At 37.1% G+C, this 22,184-nt stretch overlaps 1 protein-coding gene across 4 annotated transcripts in view; it reads left to right on the top strand.

Moving 5' to 3' along the window:
• Nucleotides 1-22,184, top strand: part of PPP4R4 (protein phosphatase 4 regulatory subunit 4) — a 103,716-nt gene that overhangs the window by 65,706 nt on the left and 15,826 nt on the right. For 3 of the 4 annotated variants that reach the window (XM_013057437.2, XM_045073192.1, XM_013057440.2), the window contains 11 exons: nt 1,451-1,573; nt 2,655-2,824; nt 3,157-3,276; nt 6,004-6,081; nt 6,947-7,030; nt 7,622-7,804; nt 12,745-12,850; nt 14,656-14,803; nt 17,900-18,044; nt 20,347-20,388; nt 20,484-20,558. In XM_013057437.2, coding sequence (XP_012912891.2) covers nt 1,451-1,573; nt 2,655-2,824; nt 3,157-3,276; nt 6,004-6,081; nt 6,947-7,030; nt 7,622-7,804; nt 12,745-12,850; nt 14,656-14,803; nt 17,900-18,044; nt 20,347-20,388; nt 20,484-20,558 — 1,274 coding nt within the window. The remainder of the gene's footprint in view (nt 1-1,450; nt 1,574-2,654; nt 2,825-3,156; nt 3,277-6,003; nt 6,082-6,946; nt 7,031-7,621; nt 7,805-12,744; nt 12,851-14,655; nt 14,804-17,899; nt 18,045-20,346; nt 20,389-20,483; nt 20,559-22,184) is intronic. The other variant, XM_013057438.2, reaches the window with a different exon arrangement.

Genomic DNA, 22,184 nt, shown 5'->3' on the forward strand with positions numbered 1-22,184 from the left:
GACTTGCTCAACTAACTGACCCTAGGAAAGATGCTGACGAGAACAGTGTCTAAATTAGTTTCCCTTCCTTAATGTTCTTATACTAAAACTCTCATGGCCATAGGAAGAGAAATTTGGGATGAGGTACTTGGGTGGGAATGTGTAAGGAGGTGTTTCTTAGTGTTGTGTCAAATCACAGAGACAGCTGCTCTGTGAGTGTATGACTAGACCTTTGACTAATGCTGGACATTAATTTGTCAGTAAACATTAACCATGTTGATATGGTGAAATTTGGAGGAGTAAATATCAAGTACTTTGGTGCAAAACTCTATTGTGTAATTATAGGATTACATTTACTTGGATTAAGAGCATTTTACTGAACTAAGAGAGCCTGTTAAAGATTTTTGCAGTGTGGACAGTAATTACATATGATTGCTACAGAATAATCATTTAGGCTCTCTGATGGACCAGAGGGGGAAAAGCTATAATACATGAAAAGAGGTGAATGAATGACTTTCCTTGTCCTAATTATGGGGCACCCTGGGCATTCAGTCTGGGAGTCCTGGCATCCTCTCTGCTCTCTTCCCCTCACTGCCCGCACTGGGTTGTCACAGATCTGGGTCTGACCTGTCTTCTCGGCTTTCCCTGCCATTCCTTCCCGCTCCCGGTACATGATGCTCCAATTCCATTCGTCATCACCTTGGCTTCTTTGCTGGTCTGAGTTTCTCAAGTTCAGAGACCATGTATTACTCCTTTTGCTATTTACTTAATATAATGCTTTTAGTCTATGTGAAATACAGTCTGATGAGTGTTGTTTAGTTACAACAGTAGTTGTACTGAACTGTGGTGATAGTCACAGGAATAATAATACTAATAAGCCTCTTGCTGCATTTTACTTAGTCCTCTCAGACCCTTAATAAAGTAGTGGTGCATTTCTGAAAGTTTAAGAGAACTATGGAAATTCAGAGTATCTAGAATTAAGATGTAAATATTGCTAACATATCAGAAATTTATAGCCAGCAGACGTATTTAAAAATATTCATTAACTTCTGAAGTGCCTCGATGGCTCAGTCAGTTGGGTGTCCAACTCCTGATTTCAGCTCAGATCTTGATTGCAGGGTTGTGAGTTCAAGCCCTGTGCTGGGCTCCATGCTGGGTGGGGAGCCTACTTTAAAAAAAAAAAATCGATTAGCTTCTTAAGGAAGTGTCTTCTAAGAAGTAAAAGTGAAGAAATTCAGTAAACAGGCATACGGGAAGTCTGCACTTCTCCACCTGGCATTGAGGTTTTTGATGATCTTAACTCTCCTCTCTCTGCTTCTGTGCTGCACATCCACCACCACTGCTGGCAGAAATCTTCTGTTACTATGTGGCTAACAGTAATTTTTCTTTCTGGGATCTGTGTGTATGTATTAATTTCTACATGTGCAGTGTGGGTGACTTGATCTAAAGTATGTTTTGTTTTGTTTTCCAGATGACAGAAGTCAAACTATACTTCCCCTAGTGAAATCATTTTGTGAAAAATCTTTCAAAGCAGATGAATCAATTCTTATTTCCTTATCTTTCCATTTAGGAAAACTATGCCATGGACTATATGGTATGATATATCGTAAGAATTTCAAGATTGTAGATAATTTTTCCTTTTTCTTTTATATCAGTTTACTAAGCTTGGGCTCTCCAGTTGTAAAACCCCCTTCCAGTGTGTCAAATCTTAAGAGACCTAAATTTTTGATAGCTTAATTTAGAACACATTAAAAATGACTTTTCCCCCAATAGAACCTATTTGAAAGAACAGTGACAGAATGAAGTAGGCATGGCCCTTTAAATTTTTGAATATGAAAAAAAATTTTTTTTAATATGTATCAGTTGGCATATGATAATAGAAGTTCATTTATATTAACTATTGGTACATAGTAAGTATACCCTTATTAACTATTTGCTGGATAATTAATATATCATGTGAGTGTTTCAGCTTAGAATCAGCATAATACATCTTGGCATTTTGAATATTACTCAACATAATACAACTTGGCATTTTGAACATTACTCAGTTCTTAGCTAACTATAATAATGTAAGCATAAATCAAGTTATAACCATCTGGCATAGTAAAGCATTTTTGAAAATGTATATTGTAGACTTTTAACAGGCTGTGGAAAATAAGTACTTCAGTATATGATGAGTTCCTGGCTCCCTAACATAGTTTATGAATATGGAACCAATCCATTGATCAAAAATATTTTGAGTTTACTTTGTCATCTTTTAGACCTGAGTTTTTCAGCACCTTCTCTGCAGAAATGTATATGTGCCTTTTCTGCAGACAGCTTTAGAATATTTACAATAAACAGCAGTAATGACCTTGATGTATTACTATAATAATGACTTGTTAGTGGTCTGTGGTATGTTATATGTGGCAGAAATTAATGCAGTTGTAATTCCTGCATTGTGTAGGTTATGCTATCAAAATCGAAATTAAAATACTGTTAAAATTAACATCAGGTGAAAAAATGTGTTGGGTTTCCTCACAATAGGTATTCTTTCCTCTCTGATGCCTTTATTTATGATCTTTAGCCGTTTACTTGACTATTTGGTTCCTATTATGTATATATTGTACTTTGCTTTTCTCTCTTTATTTTTGCTTTCAATTAAAATGTTAACAAAGGTTTTACATTTGTTTTAGGAATTTTTACTCCAGATCAACACTTGAGATTTTTGGAGTTTTATAAGAAACTCTGTACATTGGGTTTGCAACAAGAAAATGGACACAATGAAAATCAGATTCCACCCCAAATCCTAGAGCAGGAGAAGAAGTATATCTCAGTCCGGAAGAACTGTGCTTATAACTTTCCGGTAATAAACTATGTATTTGTATGGAATAAACATTTTGATTATAACTTTAAAATATATGAGTAGATAGCATTAAAGAATATGGGCATCTGTGACACCTACTGCTTAGCCTTACATCTGGTATATACAGTGGGTTCTATGTAGTATTGGTGTAATTTATATTTACCTTTATATATAAACTAGAACTGTATGCATGCATTTTGATCTTCCAAATATGATCTCTATCTAAATTATTATTCAGAGGGCATGATTTCAGTATAAATGATTGTAATATTAGGTATTGATGCATGTTTTTCTCTCCTTCCCACTCATCTTCTCCCTTCCACCTTCACCAGGCCATGATTGTTTTTGTTGATCCTAAAAACTTCCACATGGAACTCTATTCTACATTCTTCTGCCTTTGTCATGACCCTGAAGTACCAGTCAGATACACTATTGCTATTTGCTTTTATGAAGTAAGTCTGACGAAGTAATACGACTTCACGTTTGTTGTTAATTCCACTTATGTATGCTAGATGATTTTTTGATGCTGTGTACACTTCTATTTATAAAGGTTTATTACAAGATAAAGACTCCATATGTCTTTCATATTGTGATCCTTAAATGTTATTTTAAAATTCCCATAATTCTCTTAGTATGTTTGTAGAATTCATCTACATAAGCACATTATAATCATTTATCATTTATTAACCCATTCATATACTAAATGCTTACTTTAAGCCAGACATTGTGGTGTGAATATGGGTATTGCAACTTTGGAAACAAAATCAGTGTTTATATGCTTTATATAGTATTTATATTTAACTTTGCGTCTAAAACTCAAGAACTTGAGAATAAATGGAAAATATAGAGACGGATTATTTAAATTTTTTAAAAGATCTTATTTATTTATTTGAGAGAGAGAGTACACAAGAGCATGAACCGGAGAAGGGGCAGAGGGAGAGGGAGAAGCAGACTCCCCACTGAACCAGGGGCTCAATCCCAGGACCCTAGAATCATGACCTGAACCAAAGGCAAATGCTTAACCAACTGAGCCATCCAGGCGCCTAAATTTATTGTTTCTACTGCAAATGGATCATGTGTCATGAACATAGCTGTTAGGTTCAGCTATTACAACAACTTTCTGTAATTTAAGAGCAAAAATGAATTTAAACTTTGATGATGAATGTCATTAACTGTTACGCTTGAGGTTGAAATTTGGCTTCGTGTCGTAGATGATCCCAGTAAGCACATGTATGCTATAGTTGTAGTAAAGGTGTATGAACTATAACTTAGGAACTTCAAAACAGAAACACCTCTTTATAAGCGGCATAATAAAATACTTCCTTTCTTTATAAGAGGCACCTAAATATTCTTAGTCTCAGTGAGAAGATTTCAATCCCTTCCTTGTACTGTGTTCCTACAGCAAGCAGAGCATCGTTAGATTAGCTAAAAGTACCTGAGGCGTCTATAGTCTCACTATTATTTTGCTTAATAATAAATAACTCTTGGCTCCTCGCTGATAGTCTTTGCTTCTTTTGAATAACAGTTTTTCTGATCACTGTGCAAAATCTAGGAAATATTTCCCTTTAAATGGGATAATTAATTAAAATAATTCCAGTGTTACAGAATTAAGTCATCTTTGTAAATATAGCGAGAGAAACACACTTTCAGAGAAGGGGAAAGAACAGAGCACTCTGGCTGGCCTAGATCACTCAAACCATCAGTCCCCACTGTGTGTTAAGTGGGCACACAGATTGGTTACAGTGCATGCTTGTACTTGTTAGATGAATGGTCTCTAGAGATGGTTTCGTGAGTTTAGTATCTGAGAAAGCGGTATTTATATATTAGAGGTTTTACTGATGTTATTTTTATCTCATCCCTTTAATATTTCATTTTTTTTTACATTTTATAGTGGATGTAATATGTTAACACCCTACAAGTAAACATCTTGAAATGTGTCCATAAAAATACTTCACTGCTAGAAGTTTGGATCATTGATCTAGCTCTTTGCTGGATGGCTAAGTGTCGTGTTCTCTCAGTTGTACCTTGTAGGTAGATTGTTGCTGTTACTCCATAAAAAGCTTGTTAGTCTAGGTTTATCCTTTTGAGTAGTGAGAATCCACTGGTGGATTTACAGTTTTTTCACAGTGTTATTGTTAAATTCTGGTAGTTATTTTACCATTCTTGTTTTTCAGAAATACATTATTATGAAAGTATTTTGAACAAGTCAGAAGCAACACTGTAGAGCAAAATTTTTAAAAACATTTTCTTGGGACACCTGGGTGGCTCAGTGGGTTAAGCCTCTGCCTTCGGCTCAGGTCATGATCTCAGGGTCCTGGGATCGAGCCCTGCATCCAGCTCTCTGCTCAGGGGGGAACCTGCTTCCCCCTCTCTCTCTACCTGCCTCTCTGCCTACTTGAAATTTCTCTCTCTGTGTTAAATAAATAAATAAAACCTTAAAAAAAAATTTCTTTATCCAGGAATCTTCCCCCCCACCAAATAAAATCTTACCCAGAAGCCCAATATGTAAACACAAACAAACAACCAAACAAAACACCAAACCCAAAAAAGAAAAGAAAAAAAAAGATGAAGTAGAAACTGGTAAATTTACCATTGGGGGTTCTGAGTTTGCCTGGAGGAAGAAAAACAAATTTGTTCACAGGGAAGCTAGATCAGACCCTTCCAACTCCTCTGGTGCTGATTAAAGTCTTTGATGGGAAATATCTTCAGTGTCTTGCTTGCTTCGGAGTCCCCTCTGTCCCTGTGTCACACCGACCTTCTGCAGTGTTTGCCTTCTTCAGGAGGCGCTGGACCAGGATGAAAGCTCATATGCCCACGATGTTCTGTCAGACCCTCTTGGCTGCTATTAAGACTTTAAAATATGAGCTAGAGGTGTCCATGGACTTACTGCTTGTGATACGAAAATTATGACTGATGAATCCATCCTGTACTTTCTACACCCTGCTGGGCACTGGCTTTCCCACCTGTGTCTCCATACTCCAGAGCGTTTATAAGGCAGACTAAAAAAGCTGGTTTTCTATGCAATTAATTTTTCTAGAAATTTAATTTTTACATTTATGTTGTAACCTAGTTTTGTTTTAGAAGATGTATCTAAAAGGGATGCATTTTATAAAACTATTATTATATCCTTTAGATGTCTAATAGTTTTAAATCTGAGAGACTTTATTGCTCCATTTCAGGTATCTAAACTTCTAAATTCTGGAGTATATTTAATTCATAAAGAACTAATAACATTATTACAAGATGAATCACTGGAGGTAATATCTTCTTACTATTTGGTTTTTACTTCATTTATGTTAATTTTATATTAATTATTATAATTATCATAATTATGTTAATCTGAATATTATTAATGCCCGTTTTCCCCCAAACTTCTTCAGAATTGCATGAATTCATTCAGCTGACTAACCCCCAAAGCGTCAAGACAAGGTGCCATTGTATCATAGACTGGAAGTTGAGATATTTAAAATAAAAATACTAGGTTTTAAAATAGTGTATATTTGTTTATTAAGAAAAATGTAGGACATATCAGAAAGTAGACAGACAAAAGTTCCAGTCACTGTTTCTGTTTTGTTATATTTTTAAGTTTTCTTTTATTTTTTTGCTATGAAAATGTTTGTATTTTACACAATTGCAATCCTGTTTTATATCACATTTTGTATCTTTTTTTCTGTCAGTATTATTTGGAGAGTGTACTTGGGGAAACTGAAATTCTTTGTTTTGATGATGCATTTAGTGTATCCTATTCACCCAAATGACTACTAGCTTGCCAAAGCTCAACTCATCAATATTAGCACATTGCTGAGGGTGTTACCTGACTTAAATTGCTTTGTAAAAGTTGAGAGGCAGTTTTCAGCATATTGGTTGTGTAGATGTAGCTGCCTTAGATCTAGATCAAGGGGCAGATACACTAATCTCTTTTCAAAAAGGTAGTTTCGATTGGGGCAGTTGATTATGTTTCTAAAACGTTCCAGCAAGAAGATGGCAATGTAGGAAAATAGGAAGCCCCTAAATTTTGTTTGGTAAATAATACTATTTCTGCACAGAAATGGACATACGAGGCTAATACAAGATTAGAAAAACAGTAGTTGCCATAACAGTAATCGATGTCTCTATTAAAAGGTACTAGATGCTCTTATAGATCATCTTCCAGAAATCCTTGAACTTATGTCTACTGGTGGAGAAAGCAGTGTTCAAGAAAACAAGGTAAATCCCATGTATCAGAGAAGTTGCTGAATGTTTTAAATATGATCTTTCTCTACAGAGTTGTTGTGGGGAATCAATGAATGTGTGGAAAACATTTAAAGTTGTGTTTGCCCCGTAATAGCAGGTGCTTATTAGTAAATATCTGTGGAAGCTTCAACAGCTCGAATTTCCCCTACAATTCCATTACCATGATTCTTATTTATTGTCCTTGGAGTTTGCATTCATATTTTTAGTTTTTATTAGTATTAATTATTATTCCAAGCATAGCATCTGGTGAGGACAGAGCAGTAGGAATGTAGAAAGCCAAAATTTTCCAGCAGTGAAATAGAACACCTTGTACTTAGGTTAGAAGGATTGAGTCTCATTCTCTATTTCAAAATTTTGTTTTCAGTAACTATAAATTTTACTTATGGATTTTTTGAAATGTATTTGATTTTGCCAGATAATTATCTCCCTGTGACAGCTAAGATCCTCTTAGGTTCTGAAGTGAGTGAGAATATTCCTCTCCCCAGTGTATTAGAAGACTGGGTAGTTTGACTGAATGCCGCAATTGATTTATTATCATCAATCTTCTGATGTGCTTTTTTTCAGTTATCATCTCTGCCTGACTTGATCCCAGCCCTCACAGCCGCTGAGCAGCGAGCGGCAGCCTCCTTGAAATGGAGAACTCATGAGAAGCTACTACAGAAATATGCCTGTCTGCCACATATCATATCAAGTGATCAGATTTATTATCGTTTCTTACAAAGAATGTTCACAATCATGATGACAAATGTGAGCACAGTACCTTTTATCTAATTCTTCTTTTTTTTTGTTAAGATTTTATTTACTTATTTGACAGAGATCACAAGTAGGCAGAGAGGCAGGCACAGAGAGAGAGGAGGAAGCAGGTTCCCTGCTGAATAGAGAGCCCAATGCGGGGCTCGATCCCAGGACCCTGGGATCACGACCTGAGCCGAAGGCAGAGGCTTAACCCACTGAGCCACCCAGGTGCCCCCTTTTATCTAATTCTTTTGAACTCACACCTGATGAATCTGGAGTTACCAGATTCTTCCCATTCTCAGAATAGCACAACAAACTCTGTTGATTCCATTTGGTCCTAGAAGGATGTTTTATTCCCAGGTCCCCAAGGGGGAGACACAGAATTCCCTGTGCTTCTTCACTAATGCTTGTGTTTGAACATTGCCTACATAGCTGGACTGAAGAATGAACAGGAGGTACCTTTACTTAGTTTTTTCCATATATTGCCAAGGAGAGTGTGAATAGAGTCACTTCAACTTGATATAGTTCTCAAAAGGCAGGTTGGCAGGAGTCTGATCTCGACTGCAGAGTCCCTTGTGCTCTCACATGCACATTTTATGTGTCCTGGCTTCAGAGCCTACCTACCTCAACTATGCCATGTTGCCAAGACATTCTGTAAGTCCCTAAATCTTAGTGGAGTTGCTTTTTCTTTTAAAGGATCTCTAAAAAGTGGCTGTGTAACAGTTAAAGCTTATATTAAAAACATGATAGCCTACTGTGGATATCCCTAAAATTAGAGTCAAAAGCAGGGGCAGGCAGGAAGGAAAAGGTTTGTACTCAAATCCTCCAGAGAGTAAGTTGTCTACCTTTGACACAACAATTTCAGAGGTTTATTTAGCTCACAGTTCACTGTGCATTTACTATGTCTTCCTACCAATTCTGAGGTACGAAAAAGTTCTATATAACATGTGTATTTTAGAAACTGTTGAAAAAGTGCTTTATATTCTCATTGTTCTCAATGAAAGGGAGATAATGAAATTGAATAGTCATTTCAGGAAACCAAAATCAGGTTTGGCTTCAAAGATTAAAAGAAAAATAAAATAACATTATTGGTGTCATTTATAACATAAGTAAAAAAAATAAGGATACATTTCATGAACTAACACTTCTACAGGTTAATTTCATTCATCAAAGCATAGCCTAGAGCAGGAAGGTCACATTATAGCTGTAACAGTTTTAAGAAATGATTTTGACATCAATGACTCCTTATCAGAGGACAGTCTGTGAGTGTGCCACATAGGAAATTTCACGTAAAATTGCACAGAATTGATGAATTATTTTATTCAGAAATAATCTGTTTGAGTGCCTGCTCTGTGTCAGGCACTGTTTCAGGAGTTAGGGATATAGGAGCGGATAAGACAGACGGACTCCTGCTCTTAAGGGAGCTTTTGTTCTAAAGGCTGGTGACAGGATACATAACCCGACAGGAGGAGTGAATATATTCACAGATGCCAATAGGTGCTGTGACGTTTGATCTTAATTGTTTATCTCAGCCCGATGATTTAGTAGGCATGCTGTGTTTACAAAGCTAAGAACACATAGTTATTCTGTATTTTTAATTTCACTTCTCAAGAAAGAGAAATGATTTATCACAAAAATGTGAACAAAGTACCTGTAAGCCTAAGAGATTTGTTTTACTGGTTTTTTTTTTACAAGGCAATAATTCCCCAGTTAAAAGGAGATACATGATTATTATAGCATATTTCCCATGATCAAAGGGATACATTATTCTGCTTCAGTATTCTCTGGAGAAAAGATTTATATTTTTATTTCCATACCTGATGATCATAATACCCATTCATTCATTCAGCAAAATTTATTGAGTGCTTACTACGTGCCAAGCAGTGTATTCTGGGTACCAGGATACAACAGTAAACAAAGAGACAAAGGACATCTTATCACGCAGCCTGAGATGCTATTGGGAGACCGGCTGTCGTCGAGCAACATACGTACATAATATGTCAGGGTTGAAAAGTACAGTGAGGAACAGCAAAGCCAGGTAGAGGGTGAGGAGAGTGACAGAGGGGAGTGGGGTGCTGTCGTGGAGACAGGGGCCAGGGAAAACCCTCTCTGATCAAGTACGCTTCATGCAGAGGCTTGAACAAAGGAAAGGAGTTACCATGTGGATGAAGGACAAGGGCAAAGGGAGTGGGGTGGTTGTGTGAGGCGCCAGGAAGCTGGGGTGGCGAGCGTTGGGGAGTAGGGTGCCTGGCGGCACACTTTGAGGACCAGGATGTGGGGTCTAGCTTGTGGTCTCTGAAACAAGGAAAATCTTCGGAAAGTTTTGAGGAATGATATTAACTTCTTTTTTCTGTGTTTGTTGTGAAAAAAATTTAAAGATACAGATAGGCAGAAAAGCCTATGATGAACCCTCCTCATTTTGTTAACATTTTGCCGTATTCGTGTTTCTATTTCATTGTGCTGAAGAATTTTAAATTACAGATATCATTATATTTTATCTCTAAACATTTCAATGGTCATCTCTAAGAGAGGACATCCGCCTGTATAATCACAATAGAATCATTGCATTTTACAAAACGGATGGTTATTCTTCAGTGTAAGTTCATATCCATGGAGATGACATTGTTCCCGGCCATATTTTATATGATTCTATATTCCATATAGGATCCAGTTAGGATTTTTACGTTGCCTTTGGCTGTTACTACTCTTAATTGTCTTTTAATTCAGGACAGACTCCCTTTTCTCCCTTTCCCCACTTTTTCACGACCTCGAATTGTGGAAGAGACTTTGTCATCCTGTAGAATATTCCTGTTCTGTATCTGTCACACTGCTGCCTCGTGGTGCTAGCTTGTTCACCTATTCTCAGTATTTCCTGTAAGCGGAAAATTAGATCTAAGGGCTTGCTGAGTTTTAGGTTTAAACATTTTTGCCAAGCGTAGTTCATAAATGCTCTTTGTATTTTATCTCACGTCATCTCGCATGATCTTGGGAACAGAGGACACGTGTTCCTCTAAGTGAGCTTGGAGTGCTTGTCTAGGTGGTCAGCTCTCTTAGCCCATGGCAGAATTATGACTTCTCCCTTGCAAGGGCACTGTCATTGTAAGCTGACCCTTGGAACCCTCTGGACACAAGTTTCTTATCAACCTCACACCCATTAGGTTTGGCATCCGCTGATGACCCTTCCTGAATCCATTTTCATTAGAACTTGCAGAAGAGTGATTTTTAAAAATTCTGTCCCTTCTACATTTTTCATGCATTCTTCTATGAAGAGATGCTTTACTTCATCCACATGGGTAATTTGATGATGCTGAAATCTGTTTCCTCATGTGATCCTTAGTTTTTTCCTCCAGTGATCAATTTTCAGAGCTGGGAGTTGGTGCAGGAGCTACTTCCAGTGGAGATCACTGAGTTTTCTTTTGGTTTTGTTCTCTCTTTCAGGCTCATTCTCTAATATTAAATATGGTTTTTTTTTTAAGAATTTATTTATTTATTTGACAGAGAGAGATCACAAGTAGGCAGAGAGGCAGGCAGAGAGAGAGAGGAGGAAGCAGGCTCCCCACTGAGCAGAGTGCCCAATGCAGGACTCCATCCCAGGACCCTGAGATCATGACCTGAGCCGAAGGCAGTGGCTTAACCCACTGAGCCACCCAGGCGCCCCATTAAATATGGTTTTAATCAACTGTAGTCATTCTTAGTGTGCTCCAGTTTTCACAACTTACTCAGGCTGCGCCTTAGGTGTTTTTGATACATTTATCTTTGATTTCTGGCCCAAAAGATAACTTATGTTATACTTGGAGGTACAAAATATACATATTTTCTTATGACTAAAGTATTTATGCGTTCAAAATTCCACTAGTATACACAGAATGAAAGAAAAGGGTGACATGTTTTTATTTAATTCATTTACCTAAAATTCATCTTTTTAAAATTCTAGTGATGCTTCTATTTATGTACATTTCTTCAACTTTCTGTTCTAATTCATAATGAATATTCTCCTTTTACATTTAACACATTAAAAACACCACACAATAGTGTATAAAACATGAGAGGAGGTAGCAGGCATCACACCCCCAGCAATGTAAAGTTTTATTTTACTCGAATTCCCAGGATCCCCATTATAATACCTGCATCTTCAAGAATTAAATATTACAGTATTTCTATGTAAGCCAAGATGGTGAACGTGAATTTTATACTGGACATAGTATATCTGCTTGAGAGATTTTTCTCTAATACATAATTTGAACCTAAACCCTGTAAAGATAGATGATTGAGTTCACTTAAATTAACCAGTTGTACCCAGTGACCTGAGCCGAAGGCAAAGACAAAAGGCAAAAGACAAAGGAATACAGAACACTAGTAAGAGTTACTGACATGGTGTCCTTTGGATTCTAAGCTTTATCTGTGGGATAGACCAGGGATCTCAGTGAATGACACTGAGGCTGAAGAGACAGAAGCCAGAAGGACTGAAAAGCACAGCTGGTCACGGGGTCTCTAGATTTCTGTTTTGGTGATGTAACTGACACAGGGCATGTTCTTGTAAATATTCATTGAGTAAATCCTCTTCATTCATTGATTAAATGAATATTTACTCAATGAATATTTGCAAGAACATGCAATACCTAACACAAGGCTGGGGAAAGGCTAAGAGAATGGCTGGGGAGTTGTATTTGGGGAGAATCTCTTGAAAGCTGAAGTAGCCCAGAAAGAAAGTTAAATATAAATCAGATCTGGATGACTTGGAAATGACTGTGCCAAACTGCATTAACTTTGTAATGTAGTACTTTAGCTGATTTGCCTGAGTGATATTAACATGAAATTATGAAGAAACTTTCCACAGTGATTTGAGAGGCAGCCATCACTGCTCTTGCTTTTAGCCAAAACTGGAAATTGATTTGTGAAGCAAATTATGCTGTTTGATTGGTTTAATTGTTTTTCTTACCTATTTCTTCAAGAATGTCTTACCTGTCCAAAAGGCAGCTTCACGGACTCTATGCGTTTTTCTACGTTATAATCGTAAACAAGAACAGAGACATGAGGTCATTCAAAAATTAATTGAACGTAAGTAATCATTGCCTCTCATTTTGAAAAACAGAAAGTAAACTGACCTTAGTTAGCTCTGTCTGGCTTTATCATTTTGCCATGAATAGTTAGGCTGATATTGGTAAATATCCAGAGTGTGTTTGTGTTTGAGTTTTGTAGATTAATTTTTTTTTTTTTTGGTTTTAGAATTCTGTGTGACAGGATCAGTCTTTGATGAATGAAGTAATAATTAGTCTGGGCCTACTTTAGTGAGTTTCTACACTTGAGAAGTTAAAATAATTAATTAAATAATAATTTAAATATTATTAAAATTAATATCAAAATTTTATTTAAATAGTTTAATTAAAATTATTTAAATTTATTAAATAATTATTGATTATTAAAAATAATTAAAATAATTATGTTGAGAGTCTCGTTTCTACCCTGATAAATAGCATTTGGAACTAAAATATGAGTAGAATGTCCATGAATGTAGTAATTTATTTTATGTTTTTATTTTAAATATTAACAGAATGAAGGGGTTTTTGGTTTGTTTCCTTGAGCAGAGTTGATAGTACCTATAAATATGTATCTGGTAAGCTTAGGTGGTTCATAATGTCTTCAAAGATTAAGTCAATTAACAAATACAAATTTATTTTAATTTCCTAAGGGCTAAAATCAAGATATAAACCTCTAGTTGAACTGTTAATTTTAGAAATAGTGGCACACGCATATATATACTTTTTAATTACTGTGTACTTGCTTTGACATAATGTCTTAATGCTTTTCTTAAACTCTGTTATCCAGCATAGGTGAGTAATGGGATTTTCTGGTTACTGAAGTTTACCTTTTTAAGTGTGGATTACCACTTTTCCAAAAAATTAGAGTATATAAAATTCCATTTAAGAAAAATTATGCTCAGTATACTTTTTTTTTAACATTTTGTATTTATTTATTTGATAGACAGAGATCACAAGTAGGCAGAGAGGCAGGCGGGGGGAGGCGTGGGGGGGGGGGAAGCAGGCTCCCTGCTGAGCAGAGAGCCGGAGGCGGGGCTCGATCCCAGGACCCTGATATCATGACCTGAGCTGAAGGCAGAGGCTTTAACCCACTGAGCCACCCAGGTGCCCCAATGCTCAGTATACTTTAATCTTTCCCTTTTTTTACTGTTTTAATTTAATTTTCATTTCTCAGTGGTAGGACCTCACAATTAGAATCAATTTTATTTTGTAAGGACATTCTGTTTGGTTTTAAATCTTAAAAATTTTGCTTTTGAACATATGTATGATAAGAGAGAAAATAATTCTTTCATGTTCACCTGAATTATTGTCAGTAATCCAGTGTTTACATATGACTTTAACCACTTCATAGGATTCTTATGGAAATGAGACCAAGAAAGCAGTTGATTTGATTGATCAAATATAACTTCAAAGTTTGAAATTACACAAACTTGCATTTGAATTACAATCCTGCACCTACCAGCTCTGTGACTTTAACCTCTGAAAATCTCCTCTCAGTTGGATAAATCTATGCTTATCCTATTGGATTGCTTTTCAGGATTAAATGTGATAATACATGTGAAGTATTCAGCACATAATGGATAATCAAAAATAGTATATATATTCAATACTTAAAAATGACCTTTTTTCTGGTTTTTAAGATGTCCTTATTTTGGGAGTCGTCTAATCTGGAGTGTATTATAGGATTTTTTTCTCTTCTTCTATTTTCTAAACAAATTGTGGATACAAAGAAGCTTGTCATGGATTTTGTGTGTTTGATTTTGTCACGTAGAATTTCGTGTAGGAAAAAATTAAACTTCTCTTCTTTGTTACTGTTGTTTCTAGAACTGGGCCAAGGAAAAAGTTATTGGAACAGACTTCGATTTTTGGATACCTGTGAATTTATTATAGAAATCTTCTCCAAATCATTTTTCTGTAAATATTTCTTTCTACCTGCTATTGAACTGACACATGATCCTGTGGCAAATGTGAGGTATGGTACCAGTCCAAGGAAATACTTGAAAAAATTGTATTTTTAAATTTATCTACTATAATATATCTACTTATGTACTATAACAAACATGCAAATTCTTTTTCATAGTCAATTGAAAAAAATACTTACTCTGAAATTCCTAGTAATCCTAATTGATGAGCCTCAGTAGGACTTGGAAGCATAATCTTTTTTTCACAGTGTCCCAGGTCTTCTGTTTATTGGGTCGAGAGGGCAGGAGTCAAAGCCAGACTGGCAGGCTTCTCCTGCCACTTGGATAGACATATTGGCATCAGGGGAAGGTTGAGTAGCTCTTCTTAATTTATGGATCTTCTAAGACTAAAGAAAAAACAACTCAAAGTTGGCTCGGTGAAGTTCTGTCCATTTTTAGGGGCAATCAAACGATTAGTTTTTGTTTTCTATTTTAGTGTAAGAAAATACAGAAAATGCCACTGCATTGGCTGCAGTATTTTGTGCATCTTTTTTTTTTTTTTGTGCATCTTATCTGTGTTAAATCTCTAATGAGTCCAACTACGGTGTTAACATTTTGCAAAGTAAAGTTGGGACTCTAGTAAAGCAGCCCCTGGGATGATGAATTATCAATTACCAAGCAGTTGACAAAAATTATTTGAAAGGAAATGACATCATCTCTACTCAGGTGAATATGACTTAAAAGCATAGCATTAACCTCAAGAGAAAGCAACCTGCCAATTCAAAAACCAAATGAAGATTAATTGAACATGGCTCCGTGAATGTTGGTTGGTTTTGGGGGGTAAGAGATGATTGCATAGCAGTTTGTCTGTTTCCACTCTTCTGCACAGGCAGCTGCCAGCCCGACGAATGGGTCCAGGAACACCATATCCTAACTGGATTTTAGATATAGAAGCATTTGTCCAACTCTATAGAGATGTGTAGATAGAAGGAAAGCCATCACCGGCAGAGTGGCCCGATCATGCCGTTAGGAAGAGGGCTTCTAGAAGCCACACCGCCTGAGCTGATTTCCAGCTTCATTCTAGTTGTGTGTCTCTGGGCAAGTTACAGAATCTCTCTGTGCACCGATTTCCTTAGTTACCCTATGCATAGGGTGTTCTGATGGATAAACACCTGAGATCATGTACATAAAGAATTTAGATTACAGGAAAGATGTGATACCTAATCTTAAAATCTTTATCATCTCATGGGCCCAGGGTTCTCACAGAGATAATCACCCCTGTGGCTTCTGTACCTTCTGCTGAATATAGTAGGTTTTCCAGACCTGCCTTGAGTTATGAAGAATGAAGTATGCATAGTCTTTTGTTTTTGTTTTTCCATAAGTGAATGTTTAAAATTTGAATTCACTGAGTCTAGCCAGTATGAAGGCTGGAAAGACTACCGGCATTCAGAGGAGTCTTCCTCTCAGCCAGAAATGCAAAAAATTCTCTTTGGAGCAACTGGGGCCTCTTAATTTGGAGAAAGCATCACCAGAATCCGTGGTGAGCTCTGAATGAGTTTGAGACCATTTCTGCTCCAGACGGAGCTGAAAATTCTGCAGGAAGGGCCTCTTTCACCTTTTTGCTTGACTAAAAAGCAAATCTTACTGTGTATGAAGAATCCTTCACTGTAAGCTTAGCTGACAGCACGCCCTGGAGACTCTAGGAATTGGACTTGGTTGTCTCGGGTTTGGCATAGGAGTTAAAAAAAAAAAAAATACCTGGAGAGCACTCAGAAGAACGAATGAATACAGCAGCCAAAACATAGATGCCGCTCAGCATCTCTCTCTAAGACCAGCCCTGGCAGAGCGGTAGAGTAGTAGCTTAGCAAAGCAGAGCATTTTCTGCACTGGCTCTTTGGTCCCTCCCTGGCATTCCCCTCTCCCCTCTCTGGCATTCTTCAGTCTCTGTGTTGCTCCCTTATGCATGTGGTGTAGACTGGGATGGTGCCTAGACTCTGTCCTTTTTCCTTTTCTTCTCAAAGTGCACATACGGCCTCAGCGATGCGTTCAGTCTCATGGCTTGCTGTCATCTGTGTGCTGGAGGTTCCTGACGCTCCGTCTCCAGCATGGACGTCCATCCTGGCCGGGAGCCACGTTGAGCTAGCTGCCCACTGAGCATTTCCATGGCGAGTTCCACAAGCACCTCAGACTCAGTCTGCCCCAAAGTAAATCCCCGTCTCCTGCACTCACAGCTGCCCTTGCTCCTTCTGCAGTGGTCTCCCTCCAAGCAAACGACCACTGTGTCTTGCTGCCAGCTCAGGTCAAAGCCTAATCTCCTTTCTGCCACCCTAGCTGCAGTCCCTCAGCACGTCCTGCTGCTTGCAGATGCGCGGAGTCCAACCACTTCGCGCCGCCCGACTGCTACCACTCTAGTTCAGGCGGCCACCATCCCCTGCCCGAGTTACCGCTAGAGCCTTCCTGTTGTTTCCCTGCGTTGCTGGCCACCTACCTTCTCCTCTCACTCAGCCTGGTAGTGGGCTGGAAGATCACTTCACTCCTCTGTGCGAAATTCTGTGTGGCTTCTTGTGGTGCTCGAAGGAAAAGCCAGGCTCTGTGCAGTGGCCCACAGGGTCCTGAACCAGCTGGCCTCCTCTTGCCAGTTTGGGCCAACTTGGGGTGACACCCAAGGCAAGCGCCCCCTCTCGGGCATTCATACAAACTGCAGGCCCCTGCCTGTAAAGCTCTCCAGATGTTCACATTACTCATTCCCTCATTTTCTTCGAGTCTCTGCTTGAACAATATCTTTTCAGTGAGACCGTCACTGAAACGTGTTTTAGAATTGTAATGCTCCTTCTCTGGTCCTCCCTCATCTTTCCCTGGTTTCTTTGTCTTCACAGCACTTAGCACTCTCCGATGGACATTTTACTTAATTCCTTATTCTTTTTTCCCTGCCCCATACTATAGTGTAAGCTCCATGAGAGCAGAGGATTTGTTGGTTTTATTCACTGTTGTATCTCCACACCCAGAATAATGCCTGCTTGACTCATCCAAGGCACTCCATAAACATGTGCTACGTGAGAAACCGACTGCCACGCTTTCCAGAGTTTTAACTTTATTTCAATTTCATGTTACTCCTATTCTTAGTTATTAAATGCATTCAAAAGCAAGTACTATTTAATTTATTATAGAATGAAACTTTGCTGCTTGTTGCCCAAAGTGAAATCTACCCTGAAGATCCCTGCAGATAAGCACCTACTTCAGCAGTTAGAAATGTGTGTGCGGAAACTCCTCTGCCAAGAAAAAGATAAGGATGTCCTGGCTATTGTTAAAAGAGTAAGTATCACTCTTACCACCATGTCTGCATGTCTGCACGAAGAGAGTGTCCATTTTAGCTTCCCTGTTTTAGCTTGGCAGGATAGCAATATGTCAAAATACTTACATCGTTGCTCGAGTAGTATTAGTAACTGGCTGGGCTGATGTGTGCGGCAGCCGGTCACGTTCCTTCCAAAGGGAACTCAGACATTCAGCTTCTGTTACTAGTGATACACGTGCCATGAAAGAGAGCTTGGAACACGTGAGGTTCTTAGTAAGTACTGGTCCACCAAATGCTTCAGCCACCAGACTTGATTTATAAGGGATTATAATCCAGGAAAATTGTGTTGGTAAAATTGGAAAATTCACACTTCATGGAAATTTAGCCCTGAGAGGGCCCTCATGATCTGTTTGATCTCTAGGTCTAGAGATAGTAGACGTCTGCTTGAGATTATATTAGCAAGTGGCAGAACTGGGGCCGGAATAGAGATCTCTTACCCTGAGGGCATTCCTTTTTCAGTAATGTATCATCATGTCTTATGGGTTTTTGGTTGCTTTGTTTTAGCATGGGATCTCAGAAGAATTGCTGGGGGATGTTAGAACCTAAAACAGTAAAAATCTGGGTTGGTGAAGACAAACCTGAAAATATTTTATAGTCTTCAAAAACTTTTTGCTGAATATGTAACTAATATTATTATAAGATTAAATCAAATTAAAGTGGTTATTTTTATGAATCTGAACATGAACTTCAGCTTTCTGATTTGTACTGGGAAGAATTAATTTATTAATGTCTTTAACTTAGCATCGATGATGAGAAAAAAAAGGATCTTTTGATTTTTTTCTTTTGTTTCTAGAGATCATTGCCAGATGTCACACGAGAAACTTCTTAATAAAATGATTTGATGACTTAGTATTAGTGTACTCTTTGTTTTACAGAAACGTGAATTCCTCTTTTATCAATCAAACTAACCAGAAACACCCAGAGTCTGATAAATGTTTATATATATATGTAAATAAAATACATTACATGTATTTGTTTACATCAGGTATTTCTGTCCTTACCATTTAATAATATTTAATAACCATTTAATAACAAAACTTTGCTTTTAATAACAAAATTTAGGCAATAGAGTTAAATTTCAAAATAATAAACATAAGAGGGTGAGTTACTTGTCTGAAAGAATTTATTAACTTTATTAATTTTATTAACTAAAATTAAACAAAATTTAATAAATAAGATAAAATAAATTTTAATAAAATTAACTATTAATTTTATTAATTTCATTAACTTTATGAATTTATTAAAAGATAATACAAACTAACCCTGTAGGTAGGCACAAAAATGATAAAATCAGTGGATTATTAATCTACAATGGGTTATTCTGGACTAGAGCTCCTTAGGAATATGTCACATGAGGAAGTCAATCAATCCCATGAAAATTCTATAGAATAATGTTTATCAAACTGAAATCTTCGCATGGGAACCTCTGAGGAAGCCATACAAAGCTTTGGGATAAAAATGGTACGCCTTTATGCTAGTCAGCTTTTTAAGATGAGAAGTAATTGTATTTAAAGGGGACATTTCCTGGAATAAATTGTGATATTTTCACAAATTGCAGGATAAAAATAATTCTTCATATAAATATTACATTTGCAATGGCTAGCTTTGGGTGTAGGACTCTATAAATGTACTTTATTTGAGCTGTCAGAGTTACTCCTGGAGAGCAGTATTGTTCCTCTATCAGAGTCAGAATCCTCAGTTAGCTGGATCATTGTTTGATTGGAACAGTTTGTTTCAGACTAATGTGTTCTGAAGGAGAAATACTAAATCAAGAAATACTTTTAGGGCAAAGTCTTTGTTAATGGCTACAATGTCATAATGGTCAAAAGTTTCTGCAGGAAGGAACTAAGGATTTAAAGCCAAATGAGAGTTTGCTTCATATATAGTTAGTTAAAACTTCTTAAAAAAACTCAAAAATTATCTTGTGTTTCTGAAAACTCAGAGAAGTGGCCCTGGGAGTTATTAGAAGTTTGTTAGTTTGCGTGTGTTTAGTGTGTTCACAGTGGACTTGTGTGTTCACCTGGAGACTTGCTCTTCTTAAGGTCAAAGTCTTTTACAAGTCTAAACGGGTCCTGGCCTTCGGAGGCTGGTTAAAAATACAGCGTAAAATTGGGAAGAACTTAAGAGATTTTCTAATTAAGCCTCCCGCAGAGTAGAGAAGTCTCCTCTTCGAACTTCCCTCTGGAAGAGGAGTATTTTTGAGAAATGATTGGTTGATTTAATTTAATTCCTGCTGAATAATTTTTACCACTTCGCTTACAGACCGTGTTAGAGCTGGACAGAATGGAAATGTCCATGGATGCGGTAAGCACACACCTTATCTTATGCTGAAAGAATATTTGAAAATCGGCAGAAACTCACATAATGTCTCATAATTTCATTTTAAACTTTAAACTTAGTTTCAGAAAAAGTTTTATGAAAAAGATTTGTTGGATCAAGAGAAAGAAAGAGAAGAACTACTTCTTATGGAAATGGTACGTTATTTTCACGTACACACACACACATTTTTCTGATCAGTATTAGCTGGGCTTTGTTATGAGTTACTTATTAGTATTTTCCTTCAGTTCACACTGCTGTTTTTCTTCCTAAATAACTAAAGAAGAGTCCTGACCCTTTGAAATCTCTTTTATGAACTAGAAGGAAAACTACATTTGAGAGCCCCTATAATAAGCATATAATTAGCATACGATTAACTGTATATTTAAAGTGTTCATTTTGATGAATTTTAACTTATGAATAATCTATGAACCCATTACCTCAATCAAAATGCCATCCATTTCCATTCCTTCAGAAGTTTCCCCATGCCCTTTTGTAATCCATATCTTCTGCCCCAGTCCCCAAAGACCACTAATCTAGTTTCTGTCACAATAAATTAGCTTGCAACTAGAATTTGTATAAATTTATTCATATATAATATTTTCTGCTCATGCTTCTTTCCACTGTCATAATTGTTTTGACAGTCATCCATGCTGTTGTATATATCGAGAGTCGTTCCTCTTTATTTCTGAGTAGTAGCCCCTGTTACAGACACACCACAGTTTGCTTACCCACCCCTTAATAAGCACTTAGGTAACTTCTAGTTTGGGAATGTTAGAAATAAAGCTGCTGTGACCATTTATGAAGAAGTCTTTGGAGAGGTGTATATTTTCATTTTGGGGTGAGGGGAATACCCAGGAATGGAAGGGCTGGGTGATATGGTGGGGCATGCTTGACTTAAAAACAAGCAAAAACTGGGCCATTTGACGTGTCCATTGGCTATGGCGGAGGGCTTCAGTTATCCCGCCTCCTCTCAGCTTGATAGCGTGGGTACGTAGTCGTGTCTCATTGGACTTTCAAATTGCATATCCCTGATGCCTAATGATATTGAACACCTTTTTGTTTGTTTATGGGTCACCCTTATCTCTTATTTGATGAAATCTGTTTTCAGATTTTTATTAATTTTTTTGTTATGAAAATGGTTTTATTTATTTATTAGAGACAGAGAGATAGCGAGAGAGAGCGCACGAGCAGAGGAGAGAGGGAGAAGCAGGCTTCCCACTGAACAGATAGCCTGAGCCTGGGATCATGACCCAAGCCCAAGGCAGGACTGAACACAGACTGAACCACCTAGGGGTCTCTCTTTTTAGATTTTAAAGTGGGTGGTTTTTCTCCAATTTTTGGTATATAAGGGTTTTTATATACTCTGAATACTACTACTTTTTCAGATATCCATTTTATGAGTATTTTCTTGGAGTTTGTGACTTATCTTTCACTTAAGTGCCTTTTGAAGAGCACTTTTTAATTTTGATGATGTCTGACTCATCAGTATTTTCTCTTACTGTTTGTGCTTGTTTGTACAAGAGTCCTTTGTCTATCCCAAAATTACAAAGACTTTTTCCTATGTTTTCTTCTAGAAATTTTAGTTTTAGGTTTTACAGTTGGGTCTGTGATCCATTTCAAATAGTTTTATCTATTTTTTTCTATCTAAATATTCTATTATTCTAGCATCATTTGTTGAAAATTGTCTTATTGAATTGCTTTAGCACCTTTTAAAAAAATTGTCCATATATGTATGTGTTTATTTTTTGACTCCCTATTCTGTTCCACTGATTTGTATGTTT

Source organism: Mustela putorius, unplaced genomic scaffold (assembly GCF_011764305.1).
Source record: "Mustela putorius furo isolate JIRA1106 unplaced genomic scaffold, ASM1176430v1.1 tig00000129_pilon_pilon_pilon, whole genome shotgun sequence".
Classification (NCBI taxonomy): Eukaryota; Metazoa; Chordata; class Mammalia; order Carnivora; family Mustelidae; genus Mustela; species Mustela putorius.